Source organism: Hyla sarda, chromosome 6 (genome assembly GCF_029499605.1).
Source record: "Hyla sarda isolate aHylSar1 chromosome 6, aHylSar1.hap1, whole genome shotgun sequence".
NCBI lineage: Eukaryota > Metazoa > Chordata > Amphibia > Anura > Hylidae > Hyla > Hyla sarda.
The window spans coordinates 173,652,059-173,673,852 of NC_079194.1; the positions used below are offsets into that span (position 1 = coordinate 173,652,059).

A 21,794-nucleotide genomic window follows, 5' to 3' on the forward strand; every position below is an offset into this window, starting at 1 on the left:
GCTGCAGCATCATTTTTTGTCCAAACTTAAGCACAGACAGGGACAAAGTCCAGTAAGTGAGGGTGAGACTAGCACTTCTCTGTGCTTATTCCTGTTCTATCAGTTCTATCACACAGCAAAACTTATAGTAATGCAAACTGGCGCAGTCAATTTACCGTATTGTTTGATGCTGGAGAGTGTCTGGATCTGTAGCGCTTACTGTAAACAACATAGATCCGATTGGAATGTTTTCTTGTGTTGACACTTTCATTGGATCAGGCTGAAACACTGGACCCTCATTCACATCTATTACATTGATCTGAACTGTGGCTGTAGAACTTGCCCCATAGCCAACATCTGGGATAAGAGGATCTTCATTCTCAACTTTGATTAGCAGAGTGTGAAATGCCAAAATCTCACAGTCCAATGGCTGAAATACAGTAAAATGAGACATTTTATTATATTTAGATTATAAGTAATTACATACATTAATGTTGCTTTTCCCTAGACAACTTCCATTACATAACACTTACATAACAATTTTAGTGAGAAAACAACATCAGATAAAAAAAATTGCATGTAACCTGAATGTTTCCTAAGGGTACATTGACATGTACGGGATCTGTTGAAGATTTAAAGTTGCGTTCAATCATTTAGTTACACTGATATTTGCAGCAATGTACCCTAACAGATTTTACTGGTGAGGTAATTTACAACAATTCATATCAGTGACTAGGAAAGAACTTAGTGGGGAGGCTTCACCTAGCACCTTAGAAGTCAGAAGCATGTGTTTTCTTCGAATAGGATACCAGATATTGACAGTTTTTTGGACCTGAGGAAGGCACAAGTGAGCACTGAAATGCATTATAAATAAATGCTAATAAATCCATGTTCCTTGCAACCCTGTTGGTTAAAGAACTGTTTTGTGAGAAAAAAAATTTTTTTACCTGTAAGTGAGAAGCAGCTGTGCAAGACTCTCTCACAGTCATGTTTACATGTATTTTAGTTATACCATTAAAGGGGTACTCCCCTGGAAAATATTTGTTTTAAATCAACTGGTACCAGAAAGTTAAACAGATCTGTAAATTACTTCCATTTAAAAATCTTAATCCTTCCAGTACTTATCAGCTGCTGTATGCTCCACAGGAAGTTCTTTTCTTTTTGAATTTCCTTTCTGTCTGACCACAGTGCTCTCTGCTGACACCTCTGTCCATTTTAGGAACTGTCCAGTGTCAGCAGAGAGCACTATGGTCAGATAGAAAGGAAATTCAAAGAGAAAAGAACTTCCTCTGTATTATAAAGCAGCTTATAAGTACTGGAAAGGTTAATATTTTTGAACAAACATTTACAAATCTGTTCAACTTTCTGGCACCATTTGATAAAAATAAAAAAAATAAAGTTTTCCATTGGAGTACCCCTTTAAATTTCTTGAGGAAGGGCACATGAGCCTTAGAATAAATGGGCCAGGCATACACTTTAAGGACCCCCCCCCCAGCACATAATTGGAAGGGTTTCCAATTTTAATGGCAACACACAGTGCTTTATTGCTTTATTCCATGTTATGAAGCCCTTTCTTTAACACTACAAAAGTTTAAATAGTTTAGCAAATTACTTTTTTATTTCCATTTTTTGGGAACTAGTCTGGCATAGGCGATACAAGAAATGCCTATAAACAGAGTTGCATTTTAAAATTTCTGGGTGCTAATACAAAATCAAACACAGTGTATTGTACTGTGACCTTACAAAATCCTGATAGAGAAATCAAAGAGCGAGTAGAAATAATTAGGTCCATGAGCCACACTTAGAAGTTTATATCATGTGCCTGGTTTGCGTTTATGAAAACCTTTAATAACATTGGACTGTCAATGAGTTGCAATATACACAAACAAAGCTTTATTAAAAATGAATAAGCGTTTAGATGAAAGCTTTTCATATATTTTGTACAATCTGTCACATGAGCAAGTCCCATTTTTAATTCACTGCTGTTTGTCAGTGTCATAGAAGAAGTAGCTAAACGCAGCCTGATCCTACAGCTCCGTATCAGGGAGGAAGATTTCTGTATCACGCAGTATAAACAAAATACAAAATTCTACTTAATTTGATTAATGCAAAAGGCAAGTATTCATGTATTCATAACTAGCAACTCCTTCCTCATCCATCACTAAAACCTACCCTGTCATTTTACAGGAAAACTTGCATTAAAGGGTTTTGTTTATCAGCAAGCACAGAAAAGACAAGGTTGCTTGTCAAGAAGTATATCCACATTTCAGCAAAATTATTAGATAGATACAATCAACATGAAAAGTAAATTATTTATAAATACATGACATTACATGTACTGGTCCTGAGTTACCGCCTGCATTTTACTCCAGTCTTACATTCACAATTCATTTGGCAGTCACCGGAAACAGTTAGCAAGCCTATCATCAGACACTTCCCTTAAAGTTTTTCTATATGCAAAACAATTTCTGAGAATGGAAAATAATCTGTCAGACCTCTATTATGTGTAAAGCTGCAGCAATGGTCAGCTAGCTGATAGAGAGATAAAAAATAAAAAAAATACAAATTCATGTTTTCCTTCTAAGCTAAAAAGGATTAGAGGTGGTGTTAAGCTGTAGCAGCTCTGCATGGCCTCAATGACTCTTAATCTTAAAAGTAAAGCATGATTTCATAACTTTGCAGATAGCCATCAGCTTAGAGAAAGGTATTGTTTATTTTATCAGCTATCTGTCCATGTTTCTGTCCATAATGGCTCTTCCTCGCAAGTTGTATATATTTATGGCTACATGCATAGGCATAGAAAACGCAAAACTTTTCTACTAAATTAATTTTTCAAGATGGAAAAATGTATTAAGTAGGCAGCTACTTTTTGGTAGACAAAGACTACTAATGCAAAATGTCAGTGGATCCTCCAAACAACCCACCCTGTGGCACAATAATTGGCACCAAATACAGTTGAGTCCTAAGAAAAGAAAAACTTTTTGAAGGTCACTTTGGAGCCAATTACTTGTCATCATGCTTGATATTTTATGGAAGGATTTCCAAATAACCTCTAAAACCTTATTTAGCTTATTCAATATACACACATTTTATGTAGAGGAGGTAGCCATTGTAGTCTTTTTTAACTCATGAGTCTAAGGAATTTGAGGTGAACAGCTTTGCTGCTCTTGAGTTGAGCACTTGGATTATCATCCATTATAGTTCCGGTCAGTACCTTGAAACTGCCTAAAAAAAGGAAATTCCTATACAGGAAGAAGTTACCATAGCTGATCAAAAGAGAACAATACACTATATATAGCAGACAAGAACAAAATGTTGTATATGAAGCAAACCAAATTATTAGGGAACTTTATTGGGGTTATAATGTATATTTGTGGATGACATACAATAGACAAGTTCATCTGATGCTGTTCTGCAAAATTGACGTTTTGTACATTTCACCTTAGAACATTACCAGCAAAAATAATTAGCATTTTCAAGCAGGTTCTATTTTTAACTGAGCAAATAACAGCCTTAACAAAATAATTGCTGAGTTCTGGTGAAAGAAGAAATAAAGCTCAGAAATCATTTCAGATCATTCAGTAGCAACTCCAAATAACTTTTTGGGTGAATTATTTTAAATACTGTAGTTGTTACTTTTCAGAAATGACAAATCTGTATTTCTTAAATGATAACAACTTGACATTTGCATTCTGCAATTAAAAACATATCTTTAGATTGACTACTAACTTTTTATCACCATTCACATGTTTCTTAAAACCTGCCATACTTGTCAACATCTTGTAAGTCAAATTAAGTTCTAGTACAGATACAACTCATAGACAGATTTGGCACTACTTTTAAAAGAAAGCAGTAATATCTTTCCAAACCTGGATACCCCTTCGGGGCTCATTCACACGGGCAGATTTGTTTGCAAACACGCTGCGAGATTGAATGGTGGTGGGCCTTTTGCAGCTGGTTTTGAGTTCAATGGCGTCTGCAGTGGACTTTTCACAGTGGAAATCCTGCTGCCAGATATCTGCAGGGGAGAGTCTGCAGAGAACCTGCCCCCATTCAAACTCTCAGTGGGAGACACACTCTGATTTTGCAATAAAATCCGCTCGTGTGAACAAGACTTAAATAGACTTGAAGGTCAAAATTTGAGGCATACAGTCTTCTTATACTACAGGCCTGAATGTTGTAATACTGTATTTGATTCAAGGGATCCCATGACACATCTTTGTTTATAAAAATCACTATTCTGCCAGGAAATTATGTGTTAATAAAACTCTTCTAAAAACTTGAAATATCATGTGCCTTACAAAAGTTCTCCGGGACTACAAAAATGATGCTTAGCTTTGGATATCAATGTGAGATTACTAGATTAGTTGGGTCTGACTACTGTCCTCCTTCATAGTTAACCAGGCACAGCTGTGTACTTGGCATACCATGTCCCCTACAGTCAGCTGCTGATTGGCAAATATACCAAGAGTTAAATCACTACCAATCTGAAATTACATATCAATGTGGTATATAATGGAGGCTTACCTTAACCACAGAAAGCATCCCCTCATTTGTGTTGGGATTCGTATGAATTTCAAAGCTCTGCCCAGGGTTTCCATTGATGATGGTGTAGACGGCTTTCCATGCACCAGTGTTGGGGTCATCCTTATCGTTGACAGTCAGATTAACCATGACACCGGTCACCCCTTCTTTTACTGTAGCTTGAAACTAAAGAAAAAACACAAGAGATAAAATTGTCCTTTTTTTTTTTTTTTTTACATTTTAACAAAGTAAATAAAACCTGCATATATTATGCAAGGTACCTAAAATGACCCAAAGAAAGGAATTTCTTCCTGTCCGGAAGCTCATTTCATACACTTAAAACAATAGATTTGTTTAGAGAAAATAGCTGAGATATCATTCCTAAACAACAGCCACTTGTGATAGATTGCAGGAAAAATCACGCTGGGAAATAGTATTCAAAAACTGTAAATCTCTCCTGTGCTGCAAGAAATCACCTATAGGAAATACATAAAAGCTGTCAACACAAAATAATACAGATATTCTTCCTTTTTGGGCAGGTTAAGGCTTTTTGAAGATGAGTTTTCATATCTATCAATCTAATATATCTATCTATCCCTCTCTCGGTGTATGCTAACACAATTTTACATCTAGCGGCTCTGCATGTTTATACCCTTCCTACCCTTTAGAGACAAGAACACCATGTTACTCACCCTGTAGCTTGTCTGCCTTAGATATAAGACAATAGCTATGTAGTTTTGCCCATAACAACCAATCACAGCTCAGCTTTCATATCTCAGCAAGTTCCGGTAAAATATAAGCTAAGTAAGCTGTGATTGGTTCATATGGACAAAACCAGACAGTTTTGGTTTCAGGTAGGTTGATAAATGTAGGTCATTGAGTTTGGATTGACATGAACAGGCTCAATTCTTTGCTCTTTATAATTGATAAATAAGCGTATTGTTACTACAATGAATTCTGCGCTCCATTATGCTTAGGCCTTGGGCGCTCCCTATAAAACCGAGATGGATTAGATTCAGTAGTAAATTTAATTACACCTTTCGTTTCTCCATCTAGATACATTTCTTTAAACTTAACCATATGGGTTTGGGCAGCGCTATGACTGTGAAGTACATTTTTTATGAATAACAATGGAACATAGTGCTAAGTACTTAAAAAGGATTTTAGAATACAGAAGTTTGAGGCTGTGGGATGTTTAGAATAGATGGCTTTTAAATTATACTCCTCTTTTTGTGTTGAATATAATTATGTGCATGAGAGGTAGTAGTTCTGATAATTTACAGATGCTTCCAACAGTGAAATGAATATGAAACAGTTTCTGTCTTGTTTCCAGGAATATCTCATTAGGACAGGATGTGTCTGCAGAGTATCGCATCTTCTCCTAGACTGGAAAAAGACAGGTAATGATGCACAATCTGCTGCAACCAGCTGGATAAAGGCCTATGAACGTGAATCCAGTAATATATTGGGTAATCTGTCAATGTCTTCAGTGATGCCATTCTTGTTTCATACTGCTATATGGTGTTTATATGAACACTTTGTTTGTCTTTGGTTCCTGGTAATAAATTGCTCTTTCATGTGGCGTGTAACCAAAATATATCTTTGTTGTTTATCACTGTATGTGTGATAGAATATACTTTCAAGTATTTATCGTGTTTGAGCACCTTGAAACCAAAACCACTAGGGTAATGGTGGTACAATGTATTGTGGAACATGTGGAGGCCGTGTTATAGACGGAGTAACTAGAAAATACAAATTTGGCACATCACCTCATAGTTCAACAATCTCTATTAAGGGTACATAAAGCTGTGGGTGAAATCTTGCGGATTTCAGACTGTTGACTTTATGCCATAGATTTAATTATTGATATAATCTGCATCACAAAATCCACAGTCTGGAATCTGCAACATAAAATCTGCAGCTTATACAGTATGTAGGACCGTACCCTTACTGGATATTGTTGTTGTTATACCGTTTTTGTAATTTCCGTTACATAGTCTATAACATGGCCTCCACATGTACCATAACATTATGGGGGAGATTTATCAAAACCTGTCACGAGGAAAAGCTGCCCAGTTGCCCATAGCAACCAATCAGATTGCTTCTTTCCCATTTAACAAGGCCTCTACAAAATGAAAGAAGCAATCTGATGGGCAACTGGGCAACTTTTCCTCTGGACAGGGATTGATAAATCTCCCCCTACATGCGCATGCTCTAAATGCTGATATCATGTTTGATCAGTAAATAGTCTTCTAACCTGTCACACCTGATTTTAATAAAGTAAAGTTGAAGCGGAGAGTGCCGCAGCTCCTTCATTTCTCCTTCCTTGTATTGAGTCTGCCAACCTACAACACTTGCATAGGCATAAACACATTGGCCCTAATTTACTAAGAGTGGAGTGTAGGTCTCTTTGTGGGTTTTAATTCCCTACAATTTTTTCCCCACGGTATTTACTAAGGTTTCCCCCTACATTTTGCACTTTTACCTACATTTTGCTTTTTTTTACACATGCTCTGATCTGTAGGGTTTTCCTCAAATCCACCACATTTTCTCTGGAAACCTTAGTAAATATATTGGGTTTTTGTGAAAATGTTGGGGACACGCCCCTTTTGTGTGACCTCTTTTCCCATACGGTCACTCCCTGTTTTCGGTTTTTCGCAGTAAAATGGAGAGTTGGTCAGGTTTTTTTTTTTCTGGCCCACAACCCGACAAAACACAGATAAACCCGTCGGGTTTACAATGGTAAATCAGGGCCAGTAAGTCAGCTGCAGCTGTTCCAAACTAGATGGTAATGGTGCACCACCACCTGGTAAGTAAAGGTCCTTTTAGACTGCCAATGGCAGCCCAATAATGAACGCTGATCTTGCTGATTGGCTTTTGTTTAGTGAGCTTCACAAGGGTCAATCTGTTGCAGGCTGGGCCACCCAGATGATTGTTGGATTGTCTCTTCCGCCATTAATGATTATTTAAATGCTCACACAAAAGATCCAATGAGATGAATCTGTTAGCGGATCCCTTTTTATTCATTTTTTTGTAGGGGACAATTTGGAAGCACGGAGTATGGTAAAAGATCTCTGGTCACCAATTGAATTTTAGGACCCCCGTGATTCCACTGGGGATTGGGTATTGATCACAGCATTTAAAGGGTTAAGGGTGGACATGAGCATGATGGTTGATGTCTACCATTAGCAGTGAGTGACAAGTTGCTGATTGCAGCTGGTACTTACTCGCTATTAAGCAAGCACAGCTCCTGTACTCGCTTCATAGTGATGTTGTAAATGAACGGTGAGGTACGCAAAGTACCAGCCTGCAGCCTACATTTATGGCATGTGTCCTTAAAGGGGTACTGCGCCCCTGGCATCTTATCCCCTATCCAAAGGATAGGGGATAAGATGTCAGATCGTCGGGGTCCCGCTGCTGGGGACCCCGGGGATTGCCGCTGCGGCACCCTGCCATCATTACTGCACAGAGCAAGTTCGCTCTGTGCGTAATGACGGGCGATACAGGGGCCGGAGCAGCGTGACGTCATGGCTCCACCCCTCAAGACATCACGGCCCGTCCCCTTAATGCAAGTCTATGGCAGGGGGCGTGACGACCGCCACGCCCCTCCCATAGGCTTGTATTGACGGGGGGCGGGCTGTGACGTCACGAGGGGCGGAGCCATGACGTAACGATGCTCCGGCCCCTGTATTGCCCGTCATTACGTTCAGAGCGATCTCGCTCTGCGCAGTAATGATAGCGGGGTGCTGCAGCACCCATCCCCGGGGTCCCCAGCAGCGGGACCACGGCGATCTGACATCTTATATATACCTTATATAAGATGTCTAGGGGCGGAGTACCCCTTTAAAGGGTTAAAGCTACATAAAATTTGAGTGCTTAGACTACGGAAAAATATATGTAAATGAGTTAGTAACTGATAAGAAACAAAAAGTTACAGATTGAGTCATAGTTATGACCCAGCATAATAGTATTGGGTCTTCTTTTCAGTATGTTTATTAATGACAATGTAGAGGGATTACAGAGTATAAGTTCAATATCTGCAGGTGATACTGAGATCTATAAGAAAATAGCACAGAGAAGGAGGATATAATACATTTACAGAGTGGTTTGGGGAAACTGGAGGCATGGGCAGAGAAATGGCAAATGTTATGCACTTAGAAACTAAATGTACAATTAAGTACTAAATAATAAAACGCTAGGTAAATCTATTACCACAGAAAACACTTGAAGATATTAGTGAACAGTGAAATCATATTTAGCGATCAATGCCAGGCAGCTGCTGCAAGACAAATGGCATCATGGGATTCAACAAAAGGCAAAGAGGCTCATGACAAGGGATAGATACACAGAAGAAAATACCTGGATTTTTGGGACAGTCCACCAAGCGAATAGTTCTTATAAACACAAATCAACTCTTATTTCATAGCCAGTACATAATGTATTTCTGGGATTCAGAACCCCTTCGCCGAATGAATGACGTGAGGCACTGACGAAGGGAATCTAAAACCCCCAAACCCTTTTGTATATCCTGTGTATCCCCCCGGCTGGCAAGCTTCAATGGTGATCCTTGGAAGGTGGCACCTTCTATTACTATACCTAAAAAATGGTTGTGTCTGTTTACACGACTCAAAAAGATGAGCGGTCACCCTTAGGGTTGTTTTTTTTACCTACATATAGGGAATACTTTCCAGACCTATTTCCCTGTGAAAAGCTTGGCCTCCTTTTATTTTCTCTTGATATTTCATGACAAGAACAAGGAATTTTTCACCTAGTATGGCCATAATGTATCAACACAGAAGGGTTTCAGATTAAATCTGATAGACTTTGTTTTAATCTTATCAGCTATGTAACTATTTAAATACTACAGACAAGCACAGATATAATCTATTTAAGCAGAATCCTTTATTGGTTGTGCGTTTTAGTGGTTGTGCTGGTATCTTCATCAGACCTTTACTTTGAGCTGCTGCCACATGGAAGCTACATGTACAGGACAGCATCATTGTTAGATGTAGTAAAGCAGAGGGTACGAAAGGGCTCCCTCTGCAATGAAACTGTCCTGGCAGAGTCTTGTAGCTTCCAAGTAGCAGCATCTCAAAGTAAAGGTCTGATGAAGATTCCAACGCAGCACTAAAACGCACGACTAATAAAGGATTGTGAGCAGGGCTATTTGTCTTACCTTTTCAGCAAAATCAATATTCGTAGCCTATCACTTAATAAAAAAATATAATGTGACATTACTAGTATACTAGACAATTAGTCATGTCATAGTTCCTGTGTATAGTCCCTAAAAGTAATAGGTGTATAGATAGTTAGTAGGTGAAAAAACAGAGTTATTATATATTTGAGGACATCCACATGTTTCGCACTTACTGTGGATAAATCTGTCACAGAGAAATGTGGCAGGAAATCTGAACCAAACTGTGCTGATTCTAGTGCAAATTTTATTGCAGATTTTTCAAAATTGTTTACCAACAGGTAATCTTTAATGAAAAACAAACAAACTGTATTAACCTTCTGCTGCTACTATTCCAACACTTCCCTGCTTCTTGGCTGATCCCTGTCCTTCCTGTGATGACGTGGTGACACTAGACCGCGCTGAATGTAGAGGTCACATGTTAACACAACACATCATCAAAAGTGGCCAGTATACTGATACCAGCCAGAAGACCGACTAGCCTTTCTGAGGGAGCAGAGAGCGAGGGTGAGTATACTGATTTTTTTGATTTTATTTACTTTGTATATGTAAGTGATATGCAGAAATATCTGCAAACAAAAAAAGGAATTTTGATTGTATATTTAACTTTTTCACTCAATAGGGGAAATCCACAAGAAATCCTTACACTTTTTACAGCAGAACTTGACATCATATGGATTTAATTGGGTTATCCAGGAACAAACATTTTTTTATATATATATCAACTGGCTCCAGAAAGTTAAACACATTTGTAAATTACTTCTTTTAAAAAATCTTAATCCTTTCAATACTTATGAGTGTCACGATGCCGGCTGGCAGGTAGTGGATCCTCTGTGCCAGAGAGGGATTGGCGTGGACCGTGCTAGTGGACCGGTTCTAAGCCACTACTGGTTTTCACCAGAGCCCGCCGCAAAGCGGGATGGTCTTGCTGCGGCGGTAGTGACCAGGTCGTATCCACTAGCAACGGCTCACCTCTCTGGCTGCTGAAGATAGGCGCGGTACAAGGGAGTAGGCAAAAGCAAGGTCGGACGTAGCAGAAGGTCGGGGCAGGCAGCAAGGATCGTAGTCAGGGGCAACGGCAGAAGGTCTGGAAACACTGGCAAGGAACACACAAGGAACGCTTTCACTGGCACTAAGGCAACAAGATCCGGCAAGGGAGTGCAGGGGAAGTGAGGTGATATAGGGAAGTGCACAGGTGAACACACTGATTGGAACCACTGCGCCAATCAGCGGCGCAGTGGCCCTTTAAATCGCAGAGACCCGGCGCGCGCGCGCCCTAGGGAGCGGGGCCGCGCGCGCCGGGACAGAACAGACGGAGAGCGAGTCAGGTAGGGGAGCCGGGGTGCGCATCGCGAGCGGGCGCAACCCGCATCGCGAATCGCATCCCGGCTGGCAGCGGAATCGCAGCGCCCCGGGTCAGAGGACGTGACCGGAGCGCTGCCGCGGGGAGAGTGAAGCGAGCGCTCCGGGGAGGAGCGGGGACCCGGAGCGCTCGGCGTAACAGTACCCCCCCCTTGGGTCTCCCCCTCTTCTTAGAGCCTGAGAACCTGAGGAGCAGACTTTTGTCTAGGATGTTGTCCTCAGGTTCCCAGGATCTCTCTTCAGGACCACAACCCTCCCAGTCCACTAAAAAAAAATTTTTTCCTCTGACCTTTTTGGCAGCTAAAATTTCTTTGACCGAGAAGATGTCCGAGGAGCCGGAAACAGGAGTGGGAGGAACAGATTTGGGAGAAAAACGGTTGAGGATGAGTGGTTTGAGAAGAGAGACGTGAAAGGCATTAGGGATACGAAGAGAGGGAGGAAGAAGAAGTTTATAAGAGACAGGATTAATTTGACACAAAATTTTGAAAGGACCAAGATAGCGTGGTCCCAACTTGTAGCTAGGGACACGGAAGCGGACATATTTAGCGGAGAGCCATACCTTGTCTCCAGGGGAAAAAACGGGGGGAGCTCTTCTTTTCTTATCCGCGAACTTCTTCATGCGTGATGAAGCCTGTAAGAGAGAATTTTGGGTCTCTCTCCATATGATGGAAAGGTCACGAGAAATTTCATCCACAGCGGGCAGACCAGAGGGCAAGGGAGTAGGGAGGGGGGGAAGAGGGTGACGGCCGTACACCACGAAAAATGGGGATTTGGAGGAAGACTCAGAGACCCTGAAGTTATACGAGAATTCGGCCCATGGGAGGAGATCTGCCCAGTCATCCTGGCGGGAGGAAACAAAATGTCGCAAATAATCACCCAAGATCTGGTTAACCCTTTCTACTTGTCCATTGGACTGGGGATGATATGCAGAAGAAAAATTTAATTTAATCTTGAGTTGTTTACAGAGAGCCCTCCAGAATTTAGACACGAATTGGACGCCTCTATCCGAGACAATCTGCGTAGGCAACCCGTGAAGACGAAAAATGTGTACAAAAAATTGTTTAGCCAACTGAGGCGCAGAAGGAAGACCAGGAAGAGGGATGAAATGTGCCATTTTGGAGAATCGATCAACGACCACCCAAATAACAGTGTTGCCACGGGAAGGGGGTAAATCAGTAATAAAATCCATACCAATCAGAGACCAAGGCTGTTCGGGGACAGGCAGAGGATGAAGAAAACCAGCGGGCTTCTGGCGAGGAGTCTTATCCCGGGCACAGATAGTGCAGGCTCGCACAAAGTCCACAACATCCGTCTCCAGAGTCGGCCACCAATAGAAGCGGGAGATGAGTTGCACAGATTTCTTGATACCCGCATGACCTGCGAGATGGGAGGAGTGACCCCATTTGAGGATTCCGAGGCGTTGGCGAGGAGAAACAAAGGTCTTTCCTGGAGGAGTCTGCCTGATGGAGGCAGGAGAAGTGGAGATCAGGCAGTCAGGTGGAATGATGTGTTGCGGAGAGAGTTCAACTTCTGAGGCATCCGAGGAACGAGAGAGAGCATCGGCCCTAATGTTCTTATCGGCAGGACGAAAGTGAATCTCAAAATTAAATCGGGCAAAGAACAGAGACCACCGGGCCTGGCGAGGATTCAGCCGTTGGGCAGACTGGAGGTAGGAGAGGTTCTTGTGGTCGGTGTAGATAATAACAGGAGAACTTGATCCCTCCAGCAGATGCCTCCATTCCTCAAGTGCTAGTTTAATGGCTAGAAGCTCTCGATCCCCGATGGAGTAGTTCCTCTCCGCTGGAGAGAAGGTCCTAGAGAAAAAACCACAAGTGACAGCATGCCCGGAAGAATTTTTTTGTAGAAGAACAGCTCCAGCTCCCACTGAGGAGGCATCAACCTCCAATAGGAAGGGTTTGGAAGGGTCAGGTCTGGAGAGGACGGGAGCCGAAGAAAAGGCAGACTTGAGTCGTTTAAAGGCGTCTTCTGCTTGAGGAGGCCAGGACTTGGGATCAGCATTTTTTTTGGTTAAAGCCACGATAGGAGCCACAATGGTAGAAAAATGTGGAATAAATTGCCTGTAATAATTGGCGAACCCCAAAAAGCGTTGGATAGCACGGAGTCCGGAGGGGCGTGGCCAATCTAAGACGGCAGAGAGTTTGTCTGGATCCATCTGTAGTCCTTGGCCAGAGACCAAATATCCTAGAAAAGGAAGAGATTGGCATTCAAACAGACATTTCTCAATTTTGGCATAGAGTTGGTTGTCACGAAGTCTCTGAAGAACCATACGGACATGCTGGCGGTGTTCTTCTAGATTGGCAGAAAAAATTAGGATATCGTCCAGATATACAACAACACAGGAGTATAACAGATCACGAAAAATTTCATTGACAAAGTCTTGGAAGACGGCAGGGGCGTTGCACAGTCCAAAGGGCATGAGCAGATACTCAAAGTGTCCATCTCTGGTGTTAAATGCCGTTTTCCACTCGTCCCCCTCTCTGATGCGGATGAGGTTATAGGCGCCTCTTAAGTCCAATTTAGTGAAGATGTGGGCACCTTGGAGGCGATCAAAGAGTTCAGAGATGAGGGGTAAGGGGTAGCGGTTCTTAACCGTGATTTTATTAAGACCGCGGTAGTCAATGCAAGGACGTAGGGAGCCATCTTTTTTGGACACAAAGAAAAATCCGGCTCCGGCAGGAGAGGAGGATTTACGGATAAAGCCCTTTTTTAGATTCTCCTGGACGTATTCGGACATGGCAAGAGTCTCTGGGGCAGAGAGAGGATAAATTCTGCCCCGGGGTGGAGTAGTGCCCGGGAGGAGGTCGATAGGGCAATCATAAGGCCTGTGAGGAGGTAGAGTCTCAGCTTGTTTTTTGCAGAAAACATCCGCGAAGTCCATATAGGCCTTAGGGAGACCGGTTACTGGAGGAACCACAGAGTTACGGCAAGGGTTACTGGGAACCGGTTTTAGACAGTTCTTGGAACAAGAGGACCCCCAACTCTTGATCTCCCCAGTGGACCAATCCAGGGTAGGGGAATGAAGTTGAAGCCAGGGAAGTCCAAGGAGAATTTCCGAGGTGCAATTGGGGAGGACCAAAAGTTCAATCCTCTCATGATAAGATCCGATGCTCATAAGAAGGGGCTCCGTGCGGAAACGTATGGTACAGTCCAATCTTTCATTATTTACACAATTGATGTAGAGGGGTCTGGCGAGACTGGTCACCGGGATGTTGAACCTGTTGACGAGAGAGGCCAAAATAAAATTTCCTGCAGATCCTGAGTCCAAGAAGGCCACTGTAGAGAAGGAGAAGGCAGAGGCAGACATCCGCACAGGCACAGTAAGACGTGGAGAAGCAGAGTAGACATCAAGGACTGTCTCACCTTTGTGCGGAGTCAGCGTACGTCTTTCCAGGCGGGGAGGACGGATAGGACAATCTCTTAGGAAGTGTTCGGTACTAGCACAGTACAGGCAGAGGTTCTCCATACGGCGTCGTGTCCTCTCTTGAGGTGTCAGGCGAGACCGGTCGACCTGCATAGCCTCCACGGCGGGAGGCACAGGAACAGATTGCAGGGGACCAGAGGAGAGAGGAGCCGAGGAGAAGAAACGCCTCGTGCGAACAGAGTCCATATCTTGGCGGAGTTCCTGACGCCTTTCGGAAAAACGCATGTCAATGCGAGTGGCTAGGTGAATAAGTTCATGTAGATTAGCAGGAATTTCTCGTGCGGCCAGAACATCTTTAATGTTGCTGGATAGGCCTTTTTTGAAGGTCGCGCAGAGGGCCTCATTATTCCAGGACAATTCTGAAGCAAGAGTACGGAATTGTACGGCATACTCGCCAACGGAAGAATTACCCTGGACCAGGTTCAACAGGGCAGTCTCAGCAGAAGAGGCTCGGGCAGGTTCCTCAAAGACACTTCGGATTTCCGAGAAGAAGGAGTGTACAGAGGCAGTGACGGGGTCATTGCGGTCCCAGAGCGGTGTGGCCCATGACAGGGCTTTTCCGGACAGAAGGCTGACTACGAAAGCCACCTTAGACCTTTCAGTGGGAAACAGGTCCGACATCATCTCCAGATGCAGGGAACATTGGGAAAGAAAGCCACGGCAAAACTTAGAGTCCCCATCAAATTTATCCGGCAAGGATAAGCGTATCCCAGGAGCGGCCACTCGCTGCGGAGGAGGTGCAGGAGCTGGCGGAGGAGATGACTGCTGAAGCTGTGGTAGTAACTGTTGTAGCATAACGGTCAGTTGAGACAGCTGTTGGCCTTGTTGCGCTATCTGTTGTGACTGCTGGGCGACCACCGTGGTGAGGTCAGCGACAACTGGCAGAGGAACTTCAGCGGGATCCATGGCCGGATCTACTGTCACGATGCCGGCTGGCAGGTAGTGGATCCTCTGTGCCAGAGAGGGATTGGCGTGGACCGTGCTAGTGGACCGGTTCTAAGCCACTACTGGTTTTCACCAGAGCCCGCCGCAAAGCGGGATGGTCTTGCTGCGGCGGTAGTGACCAGGTCGTATCCACTAGCAACGGCTCACCTCTCTGGCTGCTGAAGATAGGCGCGGTACAAGGGAGTAGGCAAAAGCAAGGTCGGACGTAGCAGAAGGTCGGGGCAGGCAGCAAGGATCGTAGTCAGGGGCAACGGCAGAAGGTCTGGAAACACTGGCAAGGAACACACAAGGAACGCTTTCACTGGCACTAAGGCAACAAGATCCGGCAAGGGAGTGCAGGGGAAGTGAGGTGATATAGGGAAGTGCACAGGTGAACACACTGATTGGAACCACTGCGCCAATCAGCGGCGCAGTGGCCCTTTAAATCGCAGAGACCCGGCGCGCGCGCGCCCTAGGGAGCGGGGCCGCGCGCGCCGGGACAGAACAGACGGAGAGCGAGTCAGGTAGGGGAGCCGGGGTGCGCATCGCGAGCGGGCGCAACCCGCATCGCGAATCGCATCCCGGCTGGCAGCGGAATCGCAGCGCCCCGGGTCAGAGGACGTGACCGGAGCGCTGCCGCGGGGAGAGTGAAGCGAGCGCTCCGGGGAGGAGCGGGGACCCGGAGCGCTCGGCGTAACAATGAGCTTCTGAAGTTAAGGTTGTTCTTTTCTGTCTAAGTGCTCCCTGATGACACCTGTCTCAGGAATCGCCCAGTTTAGAAGCAAATCCCCATAGCAAACCTTTTCTAAACTGAGCGGTTCCCGAGACATGTGTCATCAGAGAGCACTTAGACAGAAAAGAACAACCTTAACTTCAGAAGCTCATAAGTACTGAAAGGAGATTTTTTAATAGAAGTAATTTACAGATCTGTTTAACTTTCTGGAGCAAGTTGATAAATAAAAAAAACTTTTTTCCTGGATAACCCCTTTAAAACTCACACCACAGGTAAATTTCTATGCTGAAAACTTCTGCAGCAGGTGGCTGAGATCGTTCTTGTCATTCATTCTGCTCATACTTTATTCCACTATAAATCTGGATGGTAAATCCACAGCTTTCCATTTCATGTGGGCATACTCTTAGAAGCCATGTTCACATTTTTGAAACAATAGAATTAGTTGGAGAAAATATGAACGATATGGACCTTCTCAATGCATTACATGGTTAACCTCAATATTGCCATTTCAGTTTATTGACTTGATGGTCTTATTTCTTGTTAACAAGTGAACAATATCTTACAACTTTAACCAACCATAATATTTAAGCTTGAATATTTGCAATGATGGAAACTTTTTTGGTGATTATCTGTCAGCACTGAGAAAGTTTCATTTGCACTTTGAACACAGAACAGACATGAAGACTGATAAGTTCCATCAGGGGTTACAATAACTAATTAAACCTGCCTCAGATTTAATTGATTTCTGTACAGAGACTAAGCCCAAGTGGATAGTTAGAAAAAAAGCTTATTTCTGAAATTTACTTACAAAGCAAAAGGCTCTAGTAGCTTGTTGGATAGTTCAGAGAATTTAACTCAATAGTGACTAAATCATATATTTTTATTTTTTTTTGTCAAAGTTCATGTTTTTTCAAACTTTTCACTAAGTACAGTAAAGTGACCCTACTGTACAAGAGCTGGGAAATTAAGACAAGACTACTAAGCCTATTAACTTACATTCTTTTACGTTATTAGGAGCTCAAAACAGAAGTTACAGGATCATCAGAGTTTGTGCCCCAAGGTATTTTGCCCCTGTGCAACAACCTCCCTGTACTTACCGTATATACTCGAGAATAAGCCGACCCGAATATAAGCCGAGGCCTCTATTTTTACCCCAAAAACCCAAGAAAAGTAATTGACTCGACTATAAGCCTGGGGTGGGAAATACATCATCCCCCTATGTAATCATCCAGACCCCCGTCATCATCCAGACCCCAGTCATCATCACCGCCTGTCAATCCCTTCATCAGTGGTCTTCAACCTGCGGACCTCCAGATGTTGCAAAACTACAACTCCCAGCATGCCCGGACAGCAATCGGCTGCCCAGGCATGCTGGGAGTTGTAGTTTTGAAACCTCTGGAGGTCCGCAGGTTGAAGACCACTGCGGCCTTCATCATCATCCGCCCCCCCCCCCCCTTTTTTTTGTACTCACCTCCCCTCGGCGGGAAGTTAGGGTGAGCTGGTCCAGGCCATCTATGCTGCAGGGACCGTCCTGTGGGGATGATTAGTCGTTGCGGGCTGTCCATTTTCACCGGGGGGCCTCTTCTCCACGCTTCGGGCCCGGACCCAGTGACGTTGCCTTGACGACGACGCACAGGGATGTTGTGCATGAACGTCCCTGTGCGGCATCGTCAAGGCAATGTCACTACTCCGGGGCCGGGCCCGAAGTGCGGAGAAGAGTCCCCCCAGTGAAATTGGACAGCCCTCAACAACTAATCCTCCCCACCTGACGGTCCCTGCAGCATAGATGGCCCGGACCAGCTCACCCTAACTTCCCGCCGAGGTGAGTACAAAACAAAAGGGGGGGGGGGGGGGGGCTGGATGATGACGAAGGCTGCAGTGGTCTTCAACCTGCGGACCTCCAGAGGCAATATACCGTAATCTAAATAGGGAAAACTAAAGGGGCCAAAGCACATTAGCTAGGTCTTGGGAGAACCTAAACATATCAGCAGGATCTTCTGAACATCTAATGTGTGGAATTGTACCACCAAATCTGATGTCAAAGGAAAAATGAATCCATATAGTAATTGGTGTGTAGATTGTACCAATATGTGAACTATAAAATAGTACTGAAGGTGAGCAATTGGAATTAAAATATAACACTTGAAATCTGATCATTTGCTGTACTTTTTCTTGTGCAGTACAAATGCATCAGTTCCTATTACCAATATGACAAAATGTCTTTTATGAAGAGCTCTTTTATTAAAAAGAATGATTTAAATGCAGCATTATAAAACAATCTCCCACCTACTAGGATGAGAAGATCTTTTTTGAAGCTGAGAACAGGGGAAGAGTAATGTGCTGGAGAATAATTACGACCCACTGGTAGGATGTGGCAGTCAAGTATAGCCTTTATGATTTACCTTCTAGGAATTATTAATCAATTCAGGGAAATATATGTTGGGGATTCTGCTTTCATATTAGTTCTTGTGAAAGCATAAGGGCTAATGGGTTGGATAACAGAAGGATTTTCTACTATAACGCCACATAGACCACCTGTTACTATAATAAAAGCCCTGATATGCTCCTCAACTCCATTTATCTTTTATTGTGTCATTCAACAACAATAAGGAAACAAAAGAACCTTTTACCTATAATTGATCTTCAGCAGAAAATTATAAAAGTGGCATCTAACAAATAACAACTGCAACCATTAAGTATATTTTTTATTTCTATAAAATAATGGGGAAATAAATAAAAGCACTATGACATCCCTCAATTATAATTTCAGAAAACATTTTGGTCTAAAGTAGTCTTAGCTGTTATTTTATTTAGTGATTTGTTATTTTTTTATATGTATCTAGAGCTCACATATTCTACAGCTCACATCAGTCTATCCCAAGCAATAATTTTCCTTCTTCAGACACAGCAAAACATGCCAATATTGTGATGGCCTTCAATCCATAGCTGTCCAGGTGTTACAAAACTACAACTTTTAGTATGCTTGGAGTTCTAAATCTCTTGAAGAGCCATAGTTTTTAGATCAATGAGGGACATTTATCAATGTTTCCTTATGTATTCTTTTTTTTAGTAATTTTTTCCTTACTTTTTTTTTGCTTATGTGCGACTTATTTATCAACTGGTTTCAGCCTGTTGATAATTTTCTTTCACGTGAGCAATTTTTCCTTTTTTACTTTGGTAGTAGCTTTTTCTGCTCCATGTTTGAGCTGGAGTAAATTTAGTCAATTTTAACCCTGTTGTGACATTGTTTTGCGCAGTTGCGACTGTCGCAGTTGATAAATACCTGACTACCCGTAGTCCATTTTAAAATTATTACTACGTAGTTAATTTTTGGAAAACTTGCTTTTCTCGCTTTCCAGTCAAAATGTCGCACAAAAAATCGCGTAGTCGCAGTTGCGACAATTTTGCGACAATTATAGTAAAGAAAACCTGACAAAAACCGTTGATAAATGTCCATAAATATGCTTTTGAAATTTGAAAGGAAAGAGAGCTATATACAGATATACAAGTCATCCATACTGTGAACAATAGGGGATATTTATCAAAACCTGTACAGAGGATAATAGGGGAAGGTGCCCATAGCAACCAATCAGATCTCTTCTTTCATTTTTGAAAAAGGCCTCTGAAAAATCAAAGAAGCGATCTAATTGGTTGCTGTGGGCACTTTTGAGCTTAGATGCTCAGTGCTAACCATTGAGCACATCTCTTGTTAAAGAGGTTTATTTCAGGAGGAGAAGATTAATCTAAAAGGAGTCAGAGTAGCTTAAAAATAATGCATCCCTACTGCCCAATATCCCAGGGTGGCTCACTGCTTTTTACCGACATGCCAACTTGTTGGTAATGCCTGCTCAGGCAATCACAGGTTAAACAATCCTGGTTACTTGCCTTAACCAGTTATTTAATTACTATTGACCTTGCCAAGAAATGCGGATGTGGAATTTGTCACATACTGATAAATAATGGGGAAATCTACAACTCACGCCCCCTCCCATAGACTTGCATTGAGGGGGCAGGATATCACGAGGGGGCGGGCATGAACACAGAAGCCCGCACCCAGCGTTCGGAACATTGAGTTCCGGATGCTGGGGAGCGGAGTAACCCTTTAACTTGGGCCAGCAAAATTACAATAATCCAATGGATTCAATAGTGACATTTCAAGGGAGGTTGCTAAATTAACTGTTTCCTGGACAGCTCACAAACCAACACCTTGGGTTGTGCAGTGTACGTGTTTCACAATCCTTTGAAGAACATGAGAAAAGTACTAGACAGCTGCGGTACAGCACATGCTTTAACCCCTTGGGGACGGAGGGTTTTTCAGTTTTAGCAGTTTCGTCTTTTCCTCCTTAACTTTTAAAAATCATAACCCTTACAATTTTGCACCTAAAAATCCATATGATGGCTTATTTTTTGCGCCACCAATTCTACTTTGGAATGACATCAGTAATTTTACTGAAAAATCTATGGCAAAACGGAAAAAATAAATCATTGTGCGACAAAATAGAAGAAAAAATGCCATTTTGTACTTTTGGGGGCCTCCGTTTCTATGCAGTACATTTTTCAGTAAAAATGTCTCCTTCTCTTTATTCTGTAGGTCCATACGATTAAAATGATACCCTACTTATATAGATTTGATTTTGTGGTACTTCTGGAAAAATTCATAACTACATGCAGGAAAATTTATAAGTTTAAAATTGTCATCTTCTGACCCCTATAACTTTTTTATTTTTCCACGTATGGGATGGCATGAGAGCTCATTTTTGTGCCGTTATCTGAGGTATCTGAGGTACCATTTATGTATTGATGGAACTTTTTGATCACTTTTTATTCATTTTTTCATGATATAAAAAGTGAACAAAAAGACGCTATTTTGGACTTTAGAATTTTTTTGCACGTACGCCATTGACCGTGTGATTTAATTAATGATATATTTTTGTAATTCGGACATTTCCGCACGCGGCGATACTACATATGTTTATTTATATTTTAATTTACACAGTTTTTTTTTTAAATGGGACAAGAGGGGAGGGTTAACTTTTATTAGGGAAGGGGTTAAATGATCTTTATTCACTTTTTTTTTCACTTTTTTTTTGCAGTGTTATAGCTCCCATAGGGACCTATAACACTGCACACACTGATCTTCTACATTGATCAATGGTTTCTCATAGGAAACCATTGATCAATGATTCTCCCGCTTGCCTGCTCATGCCTGGATCTCAGGCACTGAGCAGTCATTCGGCGATCGGATAGCGAGGAGGAAGGTAGGGACCCTCCTGCTGTCCTGTAAGCTGTTAGGGATGCTGCGATTTCATCACGGCGATCCCGAACAGCCCCCTGAGCTAACTGGCAATGGTTTACTTTCACTTTAGATGTGGCTTTCAACTTTGAATGCCGCATCTAAAGGGTTAATAGCGTGCGGCACCGCGTTCAGTGCTGCGCGTTATTAGCCATGGGTCCCTGTCATTGCTAGGTGCCGGGCCCAACCCGCTATGATGCGTGTTATAGACAGGGAGCGGGCTGAGGGCGTACAGGTACGCCCTCCGTCCCCAACAGGTTAATATTAACCAACAGACCTGACAGAGTAAATAATGTTCAAGTAGAAGGACACCTAGGAAATAGTGATCATAATATAATAAATT

At 42.6% G+C, this 21,794-nt stretch overlaps 1 protein-coding gene across 1 annotated transcript in view; it reads right to left on the reverse strand.

The window, feature by feature from the left end:
• The window catches only part of CDH13 (cadherin 13), a 973,781-nt gene that overhangs the window by 175,573 nt on the left and 776,414 nt on the right, over positions 1 to 21,794 (reverse strand). The window contains exons 9-10 of the mRNA XM_056525819.1: positions 4,507 to 4,689; positions 156 to 409 (exon numbers count right to left, since the gene is read on the reverse strand). Coding sequence (XP_056381794.1) covers positions 156 to 409; positions 4,507 to 4,689 — 437 coding nt within the window. The remainder of the gene's footprint in view (positions 1 to 155; positions 410 to 4,506; positions 4,690 to 21,794) is intronic.